General features: G+C 33.0%; 3 protein-coding genes and 1 non-coding gene across 5 annotated transcripts; 2 read left to right on the plus strand and 2 right to left on the minus strand.

The window, feature by feature from the left end:
- The first annotated feature begins 287 nt into the window (after window positions 1-287).
- On the plus strand, window positions 288-2776 carry LOC110783913 (AIG2-like protein D). 2 transcript variants are annotated; one of them, XM_021988297.2, is made up of 5 exons: window positions 292-485; window positions 1079-1151; window positions 1245-1337; window positions 1771-1854; window positions 2365-2776. In XM_021988297.2, exons 1-5 carry the CDS (start codon window positions 340-342, stop codon window positions 2491-2493), a joined length of 525 nt encoding a protein of 174 aa, XP_021843989.2. In that variant the 5' UTR covers window positions 292-339; the 3' UTR covers window positions 2494-2776. The 2 variants fall into 2 exon arrangements, with proteins under 2 accessions (XP_021843990.1, XP_021843989.2); XM_021988298.2 differs by lacking the exon at window positions 1245-1337 and having other exon boundaries at window positions 288-485; window positions 1079-1193.
- Window positions 2777-2907: 131 nt separating this feature from the next.
- On the minus strand, window positions 2908-6332 carry LOC110783984 (F-box/kelch-repeat protein At3g23880-like). Its single transcript, XM_021988398.2, has 2 exons — window positions 6202-6332; window positions 2908-4308 (listed from the first exon to the last, which is right to left on the minus strand). The coding sequence occupies exon 2, from the start codon at window positions 4304-4306 to the stop codon at window positions 3095-3097; it is 1212 nt and encodes a 403-aa protein (XP_021844090.2). The 5' UTR covers window positions 4307-4308; window positions 6202-6332; the 3' UTR covers window positions 2908-3094.
- Window positions 6333-8915: 2583 nt separating this feature from the next.
- LOC110783885 (GDSL esterase/lipase At1g33811-like) lies at window positions 8916-12783 on the plus strand. The gene is made up of 4 exons (XM_021988270.2): window positions 8916-9396; window positions 9541-9789; window positions 11295-11556; window positions 12274-12783. Exons 1-4 carry the CDS (start codon window positions 8986-8988, stop codon window positions 12504-12506), a joined length of 1155 nt encoding a protein of 384 aa, XP_021843962.2. The 5' UTR covers window positions 8916-8985; the 3' UTR covers window positions 12507-12783.
- A 1162-nt stretch (window positions 12784-13945) lies between these two features.
- Window positions 13946-14018, minus strand: TRNAF-GAA (transfer RNA phenylalanine (anticodon GAA)). Its single transcript has one exon. It is a non-coding gene; the product is annotated as a tRNA-Phe (tRNA).
- Window positions 14019-17007: the final 2989 nt, after the last annotated feature.

Raw genomic sequence — 17007 nt, forward strand, 5'->3', positions numbered from 1 at the left:
ATCGGGTGAAACAGGTGTCGGGTAAAGTCAAACCGGTTACAGATCGGGTTGCGGTCCTTTACTTTCCGGGTCAAAACAGTTCGATTAGAGTTTGAAACATATGATTTTTCGGAGTCGAGTCACCTTCTGACACCTCTACGCACATGTGGCCCTTGTTTGATGCCACGTAACTGTAGTTGAGTCCACATTTAATGACATTTTCATAATAAAACCATCAATTAATTACGAAAATGCCATTTAATTGGAAAACTTTCCCAATCATCAACTCGGAACTGCTCACAATCCACTTATGTTTAGAAAATCTCGTGCCAAAAAGCTAATTACTCAATTCCCAATTTCATGGCAATGCCATTGAGGATGAGCGCAAGTGGTACTTCACAAGGAAGCCACAACGTATTCGTTTATGGAAGTCTTTTAGCTGATGAAGTCGTTCAAGTCTTACTCAATCGCGTCCCTTCTTCCTCTCCTGCTACTCTCCCTGATTAGTTCGTCTCTCTCTTTCTCCTCCCTTTCGATTTTTTTTTTTTTTTTTAATTCGATTATTCTATTGATTATTTTCTTAATTGGTGTCATCTGCTTTCAATTAATGTTCTTATTTGTGGTTTCAATTGCTCGTTTTGATGATTTGATCACATGGGGTTGCTTACTTTATCACTTTGTGAAATGGGTATGAGTTTTTTTTTTTTAAACTTGGAATTTGAAGGGATTGTTCAAGGATTCTATTATTCTGTTTGATTAATTTCGTAATTACATGTTTTATGATTTCAATTTATGTTCTTATTTGTGGCTTATTAATTGATCGTTTTGATGATTTGATCACCTGGGGCTGCTAGATTTTTGGTTTTCTGAGATGGGTATGACTGTATGAGCTTAATCTTACGGTCTTACCTTTGTGAACTGTGACTAGAAATTATTTTTCTTTTTTGTTGGGAATTGAGGTCTTTTGTATTAGTTTTACTTGATTTTTCTGTAAAATTGCTCAATCGGAAACTGGATGAAAAGTAATGTCATTTTGTATATATCTTGCTTATTGTGATACTTTGTTGATGAATCTCTTGATTATCTGGCCCTTGTGTAGCAATCGGTTTAGCATCAAAGGTCGAGTTTATCCAGCAATTCTGCCTGTTGAGAACAAGAAAGTGCTCGGAAGGGTATGCGTTTTTATTTTGGAGGTGTCTGTCCTTTACCCGGAGGTAATTTGCATTTTACTTTGATTGAATTTTCTAATTTATTGTTTTGTCTAGGTTTTGACGGGCGTCACGAATCTTGAGTTAGATATTTTGGATATATTCGAGGATGTTGAGTATGTTAGAGATTCAGTAGAAGTCACTATTGTGGTAAATCTATTCTTCTTCTTCTTCTCATATGTTTTGTAAGTTTTAAAATGTTTCTGATGGTAGGACAAGAATTTTTTGATGGGTGTATCAAGAGAAATCTCCTGAAAACCAAGACTTGTTTGTAATTGATAACACAATTTAGACAATCAGCTGTTTGATTTTACGAAAAAGGACTAATATGTGCTTTTTCAAGAGAAAATTCGACCACAATTCTTCAGCTAAAATTTATTCTTCTTACAGAATATCAGTTAACCTTCTTCTGATAACTTTGGGCATTTTGTTTGTTCAACAGTTAACTTTGGACATAGTAAAGAACTGAGTTTATTTATTGATCTGTCCTGTCAAGACAGTCTCACATTTGAGAAATCGGATGTTTTGTCTCCCCTTAATTTATGAATTATGAGAGAAAATAAGATGAATTAACTGTTTGTAGGACAACTTGGAGAAGCTGCAAGCATATGCATATGTGTGGGATAATAAAAATGATCCAGACTTGTATGAAGATTGGGATTTTGAGGTAACCTTCCTTTTTTCCACTTCTTTTTTAATTTATCTTTCTTGTGATTTATAAAGTAAAGCATTAGAGCTCTTGTACAGTTTATGAGTGCATGTTTCAAGTTTCTCTTCCTGTCAGTCTTGATTTATTGTGGTTATGGCTTATCTGTAGTGCGTTATATGGTTTGTGCCACTCTTACAGTTACCGGGGTCTAAGCAATTTGGTCTACAGTTAGTTAAGTAATACTTGTATAATCTTACTAGCTTCTTCCATGTGAGCGTATGCAGATGCATTTTCGATGTAGTACAAATACAATTTCCCTGCAAACTCTATGGAGTTCCTGATAGGTCTGCTGTTTTTTTATGTCATAATTTTCATCCCCCACTTTGCTCAAAAGATTAGAGTATGTTTAATTTTTGACAATGTGATATTCTCAACCAAGCAACCATTCATTTCTTCAATCAGACTATATGTGCCATCAAAGGCTTAGGAGTTAGGATTTACCCTGACCTAAAAAATTATTTTTGCTAGAAATGGAAAGTTGCTCATATGAAGGATTTTATCGAGATGACTAAGGAATTCGTGGAAGAAGTTGAGCATCCTGAATCAAAATCAAGAGTGGAGACATACAATTCCTTTTACCAATCCGGTGAGCCCTGATCGATCGATCTGTCTCTGGTTCAAGTGTGTGTTCTGCTCCACAACTTTGTCATTTCTTCTCCATATCATTACTCACTTTGGTAATTTTTTTTCGCAAATCTCTTGTGCTGCCATCCTATATCATAAGAATGCCATCACAGAGTGGTAGAGCTGGCTGCTGATAAAAGTATTTTGAATTATATCAATGTCAATACTTGTGCCTTATTTGTGTATACCTTGTGCATAGTTGTATAAATAATTTCGGAATACATTTGATATGAGTATAAATAAGTTGGTTGAGATGTCCGGCGAAGTGGCTGTATTTCATAAGCTACCACCACCACTCACTGTATCACCAGAACATTGACACTCCTTTTACCAAATAATAACTTCATTATCAAATCCTCTATTTTGGTTTTTTTTCGAAGAAATAGCATAAATAGCATATTTCTACATTTGAATGAAAAAAGATATATTATTATTCAGAAAAAGATAAAAAGAGAGAATAACATTCTGCAGTTTTTCATGCTTCATACGTATATGTTAAAAAAGAGAGGCACATAGAAGTTCTCTAAACTGAGGACTTGATTGATCGTACAATAGATCCTTCACCTGTAACAGTCTAACAGATCCTTTTTCTTTTTCTTCTCTTCTTCTTAATCTTAATGGGATCAAGAGTTAATCTACTCTGCATTGAAGTCTCCACCTCATATATGTTATCCTGGTTGGTATTTTGAACTTCTATTTCCCATATTCTTCCGCTGGTATGAACATCATACCAGCAAAACCTTGTATTCTGAGTTATCTCCGTCGGAAACTCGGCCAACAACAATCGATCCCAATCCTTTGAGAAAGCGATAAGCGTAACAGCTTCAACATCAGTCTGAATATTCAACAGTTTAGTCCAACAAGATTCTTGTACACCATACGTTTTCATAATCCATATTTCAATTTCATTACCACGTCTAAACCAAGCACTCAAGCATCCCTCTACCATGTTCAAAAACACACCCGGACCGCAGTCCCATTGCGTGTGCCACGGAAGCAACGAAAACGTCTCGGAAGAGAGATCGAAACGTAAAATACCTCCCGATTGATCCAAAAGCCAATGCAGAGAGTTGTTGACGAAGACATAATAATCAGAACATTGTTCAACACTTAGGGTTCCCATAGGAAAACCTTGAATAGGCTTCCACGATTTGGTTTTGGAACTATAAACATGAGCTTGATGACACGTCTGAGTGAGAAAAGGCGAAGTAGAGATCCAAACGACTAATACGACTTTGTAATCATAGGTAGTATAATCATATCCAAACCCACACATTGCATCAACAATATGTCCTTTAGGGATAGGAACACAATAGTAGGATTTGGGTTGGATTGGGACAATATGATTTACATTCGTTGATGGGTTGTACAGAACGATTGTGTTTTCAGTGAAGCAAAGCATACCATTACAAGTACCAACTGATCCTGTATTATCACACTTAGAACTTGAACACCTGTTTCGGGTTTTGTAATAGTCTTTTATATTCAAAGATGATCTACCAATTTGGAGTTCCTTTAGGTCTATCGTGTAGATCTGCCTGTTCGATATGATCGAAACAAGTGTTTTGTCGTTGCAACTGCTGCCTTCTTTTTCGAGCTGTTGTGGTGGATTGTGATAGCAGTCGTTGAAGCGAGGGGATTCGATAAGGCACTTCCAATGTTTGCAAACACCTCTGGAGTTTAGAAGAGAGTTTAGAGGCAATTTTAACAGTATTTGTTCTATCACATCGTTGGCAAGGATGATAGCAATGATATCCACATTCTTCTTCTTGCTTTTCTCTTTCATTTCTGCATATTAATATCTGTAATCATCATTCATCAATCTAATATTTTCACCCTAAATTAAAATATCAAATAATTATTATACATCTAATAATTACTAAAAAGTTTAATTCAGGAAATTTTTCTACCAATTATCAATATTGTCTTATTTATTTAAACATGAAAAGTTAAAATCATATCGTAACATGAACAACAGAGTTCAAGAGTCGGCTTGGTCACAGACTCACAGCAACACAATTTTAAAACAAATCTCAGTTAAAACCCAAAATACAACACAAATACATGACTCCAGAAAAACCCAGTTAAAATAATGTTTGGGGTCTAACATTTCATATTTTTCACCATTCAGGACGTACACTTATTTTTTTCCACCTTTTGGGACCTCATTCTTATTTTCCGGCTACTTAACTCAACCTTAACTCACGTGTGGTTAATCTATCTAAAATGTATTTTTGTAATGCAATAAATATATAAGAAAAAAAAGAAAAATAAAAAATGGCAATCCCACTATTATTTAGCGATTCAATCCTTGCTGCTCATGTATTCATTTACAATCTAATGGGTCAAAATCATTGGGCATGTTCACCTTCTTTATCAGTCATCTTCCTCTTTTTCAACTGCTCTCCTCAATTACCGCAATCAAACACCTCAATTATCATCTTAATTTTCTTTTACGATGATGAACATTCTGATCATTTAGGCATCCTAATTAAAACCAAGCTGGAGAAACTCCATGTTAGCGGCGAACGGTAGAGAAAAAATGCGGCACAAAGCTTCGAGAGAACAGAAATAAGAATTTTAGAAGTGACAAGGTGTTTGATAAATTCCTAAGTTGGGTGGAATTGAGATTGTTGGACAACAATTGTTGGGTAATCTTGGAGGGGAGAGGAAAAAGGTGGGTGTTGAATGGTGGTTTTCAGAAATGGAGATTGAGTTGTGCGTTAATGGATTTGAGGAAGGAAATGATCGAGCTTGAAGGGTTACTTTAACAAGTAAGAATTTGTTAGAGGCATTTTTTTAACTGAATTGTTTTGGTGAGGGTGGTGTGTGACTGGTTTTGGTGACAACGGTGGCGGTGAGGACGAAGGTGAGGGTGGGGTACCCCATTTGTTAGCTTAACTCAGAAAAACCTAAAAACTTTTATTATAAACTAAATTACACATTGTACACTACAAGAATTTGTATTTTAACGACAACCCTGTTGCGACGGGCTAACAACCAAACAAAGACGGGTTAACGACGGAATTTTCTATTTACGACGGCCCCTTCTATGACGGGTTCGCAACCGGAAATCCTATCGTTAATCAACGATTATTGGCCTTTCGCGGCGGATTTTCCGTCGTTAGTGGTACAATTTTCTAAGTGATAGTACCCAAAATCTAAGATCAAATCCCGTCTACATGGCTCTCTCTGCATCAAAAAAAATCTTCTTTCTATACCGAACACGATATAAATGGAGTATTATCAAATCGAATTGAAACTTAGGAAATTAATGAATCACTTATCAATTAGATTAGGTTATCTGTTGCGATTTTTAAATGATAGAAATATATTTTTTTTTTAATTCAAAGACCTTGCCAATCAAATTCCCCGCCCTCCCTCCCAAATAAATAGACCGATAATTAAAAAGAAAAAATTAGTCTTTCCGTCGATTTTTGTTCCTCTAATAAAAAAAAAAGTCAAATTAGGAATAACATATAGAGGGAGTATGAATTAGAAATATTTACTCCGTGTCTCCGTATATGATTGTAGATTACTTTGTTCATAGTTAATTACTAGTTAGTCATTCAAATTCAGATTGGATATATCAATAAACTAATACTTGCGCGCACACACAGAAAACGAATTAATCAAGAATGCAATTACTCCTAGAAATTAAAAAACAGAAACTTAACATACCTTACGAATATATAATCGTTTGCAGAATGAAAACGCAGTCCCTTAAGCCAATCTAGTCCCATAGGTATGTATACGTTCCTATTTTATTATGAACCAAACCTCCAATATATATACAATGTACTCCGTATATTTTTTTTCTTCTGAGGATAAAAAATACTTTATGTGATAAAATTATGTTACGTTAGATATAATTATATATATGATATAAAATTATATTCCCCTTAAAAATAATAATAAAAAAAATATATGAATAAAAGATATTGTATATGATGGATAGACTTTACGAGACTTAAGGAACCTATATTAAATCCGAAACAAAGTAGATCCTTTTTTTTTTTTAGTAGCAACTATGATACGTATCGTTGTATAAACCAAAGTCCTTTTATATCCTTATCTTGAAGGACAAACCAACCCCTCAAATTTCAAAGTTTCAAACTGTCAAGCGTAAATGAATTGTTTACGAATATAACAAAATCATCCTGAAACAAGGTGAAATTATGCATCAATTCTTAAATGGACTTGGTCCACAATAAATTTATTGTGAACCATGTCTTAAAATAAAGTCAACAACTTGTTCCCAATTTATTTTGGCATTTTATTAAGATTATTATGATAAAAATGTAAATTAGTATCGTTGATACATGTTTTGTGCTTGAATAATGTGATTTTTAGTCACGATTCGCTTTTAAAAATATAGGGTTACTATGCTTCAAAAAATGATTACTATGTCTAAGAATTTCGGTGTTTAGTTTATTATAGTTACTATATGAACAATAAATGTCACTATGAGTGTCAAAAGGGTGCTAGAGAAAACTATTAATTTTGGATCTACACTAATATTATTGTGGACCAGGTCCACGCAAGAATAATCCATTATGAAGCATGGATCTTTTATTGGGGCTGTGATTTGTTGGTTTTGCTTTTCCTGTTTTGCCTTTTCGTTCATTTTGTTTTCTTAGTTTGTTCTAGCTTTTGTTCTTCTTTTGGGCTGTGCGGCTGTGTCTCATTGTTCACCCAACAAAAAATGATTTTTTTTTTTACCAAATTAGCTACTTTTACAATTTTATTTAACAAAATAAATACTTTAAAAATCTATTTTAAAACTAGCTAAAATTTATTTTAAAAGCTTTTGTGTAAGACCGTCTAACGGTTAGACCATTTTTTTGGTACTAACTAATTAGTGTAAAACATAACTATAAGTACTAAAATCACAACTAATTGAATAACATAATAGTTAAGGTACAAAGACAAATAGTTAAATTTATGAGTCGAATAGTCATTATTTTTGAACAAATTATTATTAACTAAAACTCATAAAATCTTAACTAATTGATCTCATTGCTTAACTTATATGTTTCGTTAATTATTTAACTAATTGGTTCAACGCTTAACTAATCAGTTCATTAGGCGACAACAAAGTGGTCTAACCGTTAGACGGTCTTTCCTAAAAGTTTGTAAATTTATTTACCAAAATAACTATTTTTATTTTGTGGCGAAAACAATTAAACCGGTTTGGTTTGATTCATTTTCTTATATAGTGAACTGGTGTTTTTTTTTTTGGGTTTTTATTTATCTTTTATTTTTGTCTACTTTATACTCCGAATTGATTTTACTTTTGAAATTGCCCACAAATAGTTTAAGTTCGTTTATTCACCCATTTTAATATTTTAATTACGTTTATTTTTTTGCAACCTAAACTCCAATGGTAGGAAAACCTGTATTTATTATGCTTGTTATGACGACACATCATCTTCTCAAGTTACACCAATGCTAGCTATTTCTTGCTCTAATGATAAGTTAATTACTTCGTATTAATTAATTATTTTAAACAATTCATAGTTTCTTACATAATAATGAGAAATTACCGTAATTTAAAAAATAAAAAAAATATAATTGACTATTGTAAGATAGTGGTCAGAGTTGTATAGTAGGGATAAAAGATCCAAAAATTTGCACTGGTAGGCGCCTTTATTGCACGTGCTACTCTTCTTCTTCACGTCACTTTCACGCACAATGTTTTAGAGTATGTTAAATTCTTGGTTGATCGAGTTTGCCAAGCAAATTCGTTTAACACAACGAATTCGCTTATGTAAGCGAATTAACAATATGCGCAACAACAGTTCAGCTAATTTCTTTATATTTGTAACATTTGCGAGCAAGTCCCCATAGAGAACTTTTGAAGTTGCTAAGAGGCTAATAGTATAAGCAAATCGTCAATCGGTTCACTATTTTAAAAAAAATCAAATCGGTTCAATGTTCAGAAAAATTAAACCGGTTTATTGGTTATAAAAAACACTCAAACCGGTTCATTGGTTTTTAATTTAAAGTCAAAAGAGTAACTACTTTGGGAAAGACAATTTAAAACTAGCCATTTTGATAAATAAAATATGAAAAGTAGCTAGTTTGGTAAAAAAGATCCAATAAACATAGCGCTCCATAGTATATTTTGATGAAAGGTTTGGATGGGGTTTGGTTACCTTAGAAAGCTTGAAACAAGGTTAATTGTTTGAATTTATTACGGAGCATATATTATTTATGGTTCGATCTGACTTATCACTTATGATATGAATAAATAAAGATATTCTTAAATAAGGTGAACTAAATATATAGATAACCTCGTCCTCTTAAAGTAAAAGGTTGAGTGCAGAATTTGTTTACACATGCATGTTTTCCATGATATATACCTCCTTATCTTGAAACCTTAAAGCACAACTATTACAACGTTATATATGTATTATATGCTCTTAGGATAAAGGAAAAAAAAGGTACATATAAAAATTGGAAATGAGGGTAATTAGTTACATAAGAGGATTTTCGGGGTTGATGATCATCACATTAATGTTGTTTTGTTATATTGCCAAGGCATGGAACTCGTCGACTACTAGAGAACTTGAACAAGTAGAGGTGAAAGTGCCTTGTTTCTTCATATTTGGGGATTCATTAGTTGATAATGGTAACAACAATGGTATCCCTACTATTGTTAGGTCTAATTTCTTGCCTTATGGTATTGATTTTCCTCGAGGACCAACCGGGCGCTTCACCAATGGTCGAACTTTTGTTGATTTTTTGGCCGAATTTCTAGGTTTTCCGGACTTCATCCCACCATTTTCAGAAGCAAGATATGTTGAAGTCCTTCGGGGAGCTAATTTCGCATCAGGAGCTGCTGGAATTAGAGATGAGACCGGGAATTATCTGGTACATACAATTAAATTCCTTGGATTTTGGTTAATTATATTTGCACAACTATATATTCTCCCGTAACGAAACGAAACAAAAATATTACGTACCTCCGTTTCAGGAAGATGTTAATGCTTACTATTTGTTACATATATATGGCAGGGTGCTAATGTTCCGATGAATGAACAAATTAGAAACTTTGGAATAGTAGTAGAACTACTAAGAGAGTATTTTAGGGGAGATGAGAATTCCCTACAAAACTATCTAAGCAAATGTATAATTTATTCTGGACTTGGAAACAATGACTACCTCAACAATTACTTGATGCCTTTGCAATATCCTGAATCGTCTCAATTCACACAAGAAGAGTTTGCTGCCATCCTCCTTGAAGAATACCAGTTTCAACTCACGGTTTGTTAATTTCTACAATTCATTTAGTAGTTTTATGTTGATATGGTGTGTAAGACATTAAATTCAACCGAAAAAGCACCATAGGCTTTTATTTAGCCTATTTTTCGTATAATTTCACTTGCTTGTTTTTTGGTGCAAATGAGCCACAAGGGCGGGGATGAGAATCGATCCTAGGATCACCTGGAACCGGGATGGAAGCTCTAACCAACTGAGCTATCCATCACTCTCAATTTCACTTGCTTGTGAGTTGTGAATGTGATATGTCAAAAACACGAATATTGATCACTACTACTTCAACCATTTTGGCATGATTCGCTGTAACTCTAATCCTAACTCGAACATGATCAGCTCTAAGTCCTCTAACACAGTAACACGAATCATTATATGTCAACTTATGCTTTGTGTTTATGCAAATTTGTTATGCAAAAAGTCTAATTTGTCACGTAAAATACTCTTGAGTTGTAGTACTTGTATGTTTCATAATGTGTTTCATTACGTTAATTAGATGAGGAGTTTATGTAATTAATTAGTTAAATATCTTATAAGTTAAAACCCAAAGAGAGAGCAACCAATCTCCCTCCACTTAGCTTAAAAACCGTGAATAATATATTTGGTTGGCCAAGCCTTATGAATTACTCCCTCCGTCCCTTAATATTCGCACCGCTTTCCTTTTCGAGCCGTCCCTTAATACTTGCACCGCTTCTATAAATGGAAATTTTTATCAATATTATATTATTTTTCACACTTACCGACTATCCCACCTACACCACTATTCTTTACAAAAAATTATCTAAAAATTCACATACTCCACTCCCCACCTCTCACCCATTTCCCACTAACAATATTAAAAAAAAATACCTCACTATCAACTAACACCATTAAATTAATAAGTAAATTCAAATGTCTTAAATTTACCGGTGCGAGTATTAAGGGACGGAGGGAGTACTTCTTTCTTGCACGAAATTTTAAATTACATTGTTTTAAGTTTCAATTTGATGAACGCAATTTAAAAGGTGGATCATAGTGCACAGTGAACATGGTGCACCTTAAGAACACAAGTACTTGTATATAGCTAAAAGAATATTACCTTAAGAACACAAGTATATAGCTAAAAGAACATTAATTGACAGTCTTAACAGTTTCACTATTCAATTAACAATTTTTGGTCTGGTGGACTAGAGTTGATCGTCTATCGATCAAACGATCGATCTAATCAAAACGTTGAGTTAGACCACTAAACCCTCTAATTATACTTGGTCCAACGAACCAAAATTTGTCGAAAGGTCAATCTTTTACAAGAATTTTCCGTTTAATTAACGTGTTGGCGTTTAGATATTTGTAAGCATTATATTTGATAAAAAAAAAAAAAAAAAAACCTTAACTTGATTGCCAATAGAAATATACATATACTACGTACTTGTATTACTTACCAAATTAAAATACTAGCATATATAATTTCATTCGATCGGTATGTAATTTTGACGAATTGAAATAAAATGAAATAGGAATTGTACAATCTTGGAGTGAGAAAGATGATATTACCTAATATTGCGCAAATGGGGTGCATACCTATCAAGAGATTAAGGAATGGGACGAGAGAAGGACGATGTAATGAGGATCAAAACAATGTTATCCAACCCTTCAATTTTGGCCTACGAAACCTTGTTGATACTCTTAACAACAATGGTGAATTACCAGGAGCCAACTTTGTATACTTGGATTATTATGAAGCTTGCAAGGAAATTGATTCTAACCGAAAATCTTACGGTATGTATTCGTTTCAAAATGATCTTTACTTTTCGTTTTAGTCCGTTTCATAATGTTATTTTCATTGTGTTTTATTCTATTTTTTGACATGAAACTTTACTACCTTACCACTCTCAAAAGGTCTTGCACACGTACACAATGTGTACAATAAATTTATTGCACATCATGATAACTTGTATCCAGTTTCTTTTGTAACTTTTACCTAATTTTTTATAACTTTTAATAAGATGATAGATAATCATTTTAAATAAATAAAAGATTAACTTTATATATTATTAGTGATTTATTAATATAAAATATTTTATCACTAATAAATAGATAACTTTTATTTATATAAGGGTAACTTTTAAATATTTTGAGTTAACTTTTACTCCATTGTAGAATATTTATTGTACACCACTTGTAAATAAGAATTTGTTTACCGCTCTTACCCCACATCATTTATTATTTTTCACTCACTTTATCTTATTTTATTCCTTTTTCCTTACACCACCCACATTTTTACACCCCTCACTTACTTTATCCATACTCCATATTTTTAACATCCGCCCTCATTTTTACGCATTCTTCCATTTTTATCTTAATATATAGTAACAGTAAATAACATAATGAAACGGAGATAGTGCACCCGCAATATATATATTTGTCACATTATCCCAACTCCTCGCGCATAAATATAATATTATCTGATATTTTATTATATATTTCCATTTTCAGGACTTGAGGTGGTAGATAAAGGATGTTGCGGAGAGGGGATGAACAACGTTAATGGCGGGCATGTTTCATGCCTTCCATTCCAAACTCCGTGCGACGATCGCAAGAAGTTCTTTTTCTGGGATGCTTTTCATCCAAGTGAAGTTGTTCATATGATACTTGCTAACAAGGCTTACACTTCCGACTCTAATTCATACGCTTACCCTATTAACATAAAGCAATTAGCAATGCTCTAAATGTATATAATATTATTATTGAAATTTTAATTAACAACAATTAATCAAAGATAGGAATACCTTATAGAGGGGTGATTACATATTTATGAATCCAAGTAATTAAATAACTCTAATAAGTAGATCTTCTTGGTTATATGGAATACTTTGAATTTAAACATATTAGAGTTAGCTACACATATTCTTATACTTCCTGTATGGAGTTATTGATCATTCATAAACGAGGATATTGATAAACAAAATAATAAAATAGGTTAAGTTTCTGATTTACGTAGTATAATTAGTAGTATCAAATTCAAAATATTTCCTCTGTTTCAAAAAAATTGCAACACTTTGATTAGCACGTTTTCCAAGACACAACTTTGACCGTAAATATCTCTAATTATTCATTGTTTTTAAATCTTAAAATTTTAATATTATGAAAATATACAATGAAATCTATCAACCTACATTTTATTTATAACATTCAATTTTTATAAATTAGTAAATGTACATGCTCAAAGTTAGTATATGAATAGTGACAAAAGTAAAAAAGTTGTAATTTTTATGAAAGAGTAAGTAATATAATAGTGGGTATAGAATATTGACTCTACCACTTATCATATGATCCACATTGACGATTAATTATTGGATATTAATTTGTGGATTAAATGATCCTGTCTTTTTTACTTAGTTAGATTTGTGTCTCAATGTCTAATTTCAAAATATAAATTTTTAGAATTTTTAAATTAATTAACGATATTAATTAAGAGTCAAATACGTTGCATTGACAAACACACAATCAAGACAGAACAACTAAATAAACATAGAAGGTACTACATGCCTCATAGTTTATATGCCCGGTAAATATCTTAAATATGGGTATACGTAGAACACCCTAGGCCATGAACACTTTTACGTCTTGCTAGCCATTTGTTGTTAATTGGGAGGTGTAACTGTGTAAAGGTTCCAGAGTAATTGTAAAATCCTATAAATAAGCTAAAAAGTCATTTTTGTAGGTCATTCAACCACTTATAAAACACATTTCAATCCATATAATGGGAATGTGAAACCTAACCGATCTTTTATTTCAGTATTATTCTCGACGAGCCTTTTCCTTTCCCTGAATACATTCTTTTCACCTCCAGTTTTTCAAGATGGTTAATTGGAATTTGATAAAAATTCCTGAAGCATTAACTGAGCTAATTTTCACATAGCGGTGATTTATGTAGGATGGTGTTATCGGGTTTTTTTAAAACGAAAACCTTATACTTCGTATATTTTTTGTGTAGAAAAGGTAATTAACATGGACATAACTATTCGTAATAAAAAAAAAAAATACACACAAAATACTTGTATTTGACGCTAAAAATATAATTTTGTAATGGTATAAATATTTGATCATATTTTATCAAAAACTAACAAAATTCCATAACCTTCAAAATTCCAAAAATATATAGAAATGCGGTGAGCGTGGATCGAACACGCGACCTTCAGATCTTCAGTCTGACGCTCTCCCAACTGAGCTATCCCCGCTATTATTCATTTATTGACAACTATATCTAATATTGAAAATTTTCTAACGGTTGGATTTTGTGATTGTGACAATGCTTTCGCAAGGTCAATTTTATGTCTCACTACCTAAATGCCTGAGAATTCTAAGATATGAGTATCACTATAAAAATCCATATGGCGCATCATAGTTGGCCCAATTTTTGGTCTCTGCCCCACCTTTTTTTTTTTTTTTTTTTTTTTAGTTTTTCTTTGATTTTTTTCCTTTTGATTTTGATAAATTGTAAAATATATGTATAAAATACAAAAAATATTATTTGAATAGATTGAAACAATATTTGCCTTTTAATTGTAACTAATTAAACACTATTTAGCCCAATATTATGTTACCCCATCCCTCTCCAACACCTATGGCGTCGGAAGCCATGAACCCCTGCATGTCTCATGAAAAGGATACGTATACATATTAGCCATCCTCGTAATCGTAATTATGTGGTGAATAAGCTATCTTTTATTTTTTACAATGATACAAACCTCACTATACTAAAACATACTCGAGGAATTAATAACACATGTGATTTCTTAGTACACAAATTTCCCTTCAAAAACTATTTTCCTAAATGAATCTCTAATTTTTTATTTTCTATACTTATTTTTACTTATGGTTTATGTTTGAGAAAAAAAGTATTGGTTTATAGATGGAAATAATAGATATCAACTATCAAGTACAAATTTCTTAAAAATGATTTTAGATAATATTTTGGTCAAATTGGTACTTATTAATTATGGAAAATGTATTTTTATTCAATATTTTGTTCATATTAGTATGAAGTATATTAAGCATTTCAAATATATTAGTTAAATTAACATATTAAACATATAAAATATTTAATACAGTAAGTAGTTAAGACAAATATATTACTAGTTGAATGAGGATGTTTCAAAATTTACTAATCACGTACGGAGTAGTAGCTTCTTGAGGATAAATATTTCAATTGGCATTATAAAAAGAAACCGGTCAAATAATAATTTCATAACAATGTTCGTATGTGCACGGGATTTAATGCATATAATTTATTAAATTAAACTCAAACCTCCTAAAACTATGTGTGGGTCAAAGTGCAATTCATATGATATACGGAGCGATCGAGTATTGAATAATGTGATCATTTATAAAGATATGCCGCACGTACCACTAGATGATGGTCCGACAAATTTAAACGAGGTTTATTTATTGAGATTAGAGCTGTCAAAACAGGTCATCGGGTCAGGTTTGGGTTGGGTCATCTCGAGTCTCGGGTTATGATCAGGTCGGGTCGTGTCGGGTCAATATTCCATTCGGGTTTAGTTCGGGTTCGGTCGGGTCGATTTCAGGTCGGGTCATATCGGGTTTTTTCCTATCCCGAGTTCAGGTCGGGTTCGGGTCGGGTCACATATCGGTCAGGTTTGATTTCGGGTTCGGGTCTTATCGGGTCGGGTTTAAGTCGGTTTGTAGCAGATAATTTCGGGTTCGGGTCTTATCGAGTCGGGTTTAAGTCGGTTTGCAACACAATTATTTTCGGGTTTGGGTCTTAGTTTGGATCGGATAATAATCAGATCAAATAGAATTCAGGTCGGGTCACTCTCAGGGACAAGTCAAACTCGGGTCTGATAATTAACCTATACATTTTAATTATTTTGTATTCTAAAAAATTTTGTTTAACTTATTTTAGAGTTAAAATTTTCAATATCTAGCAATAAATAATTAAAATAGATTTATCAATGAAGTTAATATTTGGTCGTGTCATTGATAACTCGGGTAAATCGGGTAGCGGGTTGTCACAGGTCGGGTCAATAGCAGGTTTCATCGAGTTACAATCGGTTTCGGGTTGACATCGGGTCGGGTATCGAATCGGGTTCGGGTCATTGTTCGGTCGGGTCAGTTCGGTTATCGGTCATTTTCGAGTAGGGTGTCGGGTCCGGGTTTGGGTGTTACAACATCGGGTTAAAATCGGTTATCGGTTTTTTCGGGTCAGGTACAGGTCGGGTTTCGGGTTTCCTGTTTTACCGTAATTTCGGGTCATGGTCGATTACGGGTTCGATCGGTTCAGGTCGGGTTTTCAGGTCGGATCAGTTTTTGACAGCTTGAGATACGTCGTGCCATTGAATGATGGTGCGGCAAACTCAAACGAGGTTACTGATCGATAACGTATGTATTTCGGTGATGTTATGCGTCGGTTTTAATTTTTTGAACATTAAGCAAAGAATTAGCCCCTCTTCTATATCTATTTCGCTCTCTTCTCTTTTATCTTGTAGGGTTTAATTTCTTGACCATTTAAATCTGGTTTTCTTTTCAGTTTTTTGTTTGGTTTCATTTTTTCCCGATTGTGTTGTTCCAAATTTTTATGGTTGTTCCAATTTTTTTTTTGTTTTTTTCTAGATTTTTCCTAGGCTCTTCATTCTCATTTATTGATGGAAACTTATTTTTAGGATTTTAACTAGTATGTAACTTGGGCGTTGTCTCGGATTTTGACTTTTATTCGTGTTTTTTTTTTAAAAAAATGTGCACGTAGATATAGTGTCATTATCAAATTATGGTGGTGACATAAGATTAGTGGCCGATCAACAACCTCCCCGATTAAACCCCATATCCAAAAATATAAACAAAGTCGGATCCTTTTCTTCAAAGTAATAATTGTACATTTATGAATTAAGTAATCATTCCTTATATTTTGCATTCATTTTTATTCAATGTATTGTTTATTGTAAAAAGAATATATAGGGTTATATGGAAAGATATTACATAAGTTGTAGTCGGTTAAGATGGTAAGAAGTGTAACTTTTAACAAAGAGGTTTGTTGTTCGATCCTTGTTAGATGTTTTTTGTCATCTAACCGGTCTATCGAAATAATTCGTGCGCGTGTTACACGGGACACGTACTACTTGGAAAGATATGAAGACAACTAGAAACGGTGGAGTACGAGCTGCGATTTTAGAGATAGAACTAGTATGTAACCCGGGCGTTGCCCTGGAT

Source organism: Spinacia oleracea, chromosome 1 (genome assembly GCF_020520425.1).
Source record: "Spinacia oleracea cultivar Varoflay chromosome 1, BTI_SOV_V1, whole genome shotgun sequence".
NCBI classification, from domain to species: Eukaryota; Viridiplantae; Streptophyta; class Magnoliopsida; order Caryophyllales; family Amaranthaceae; genus Spinacia; species Spinacia oleracea.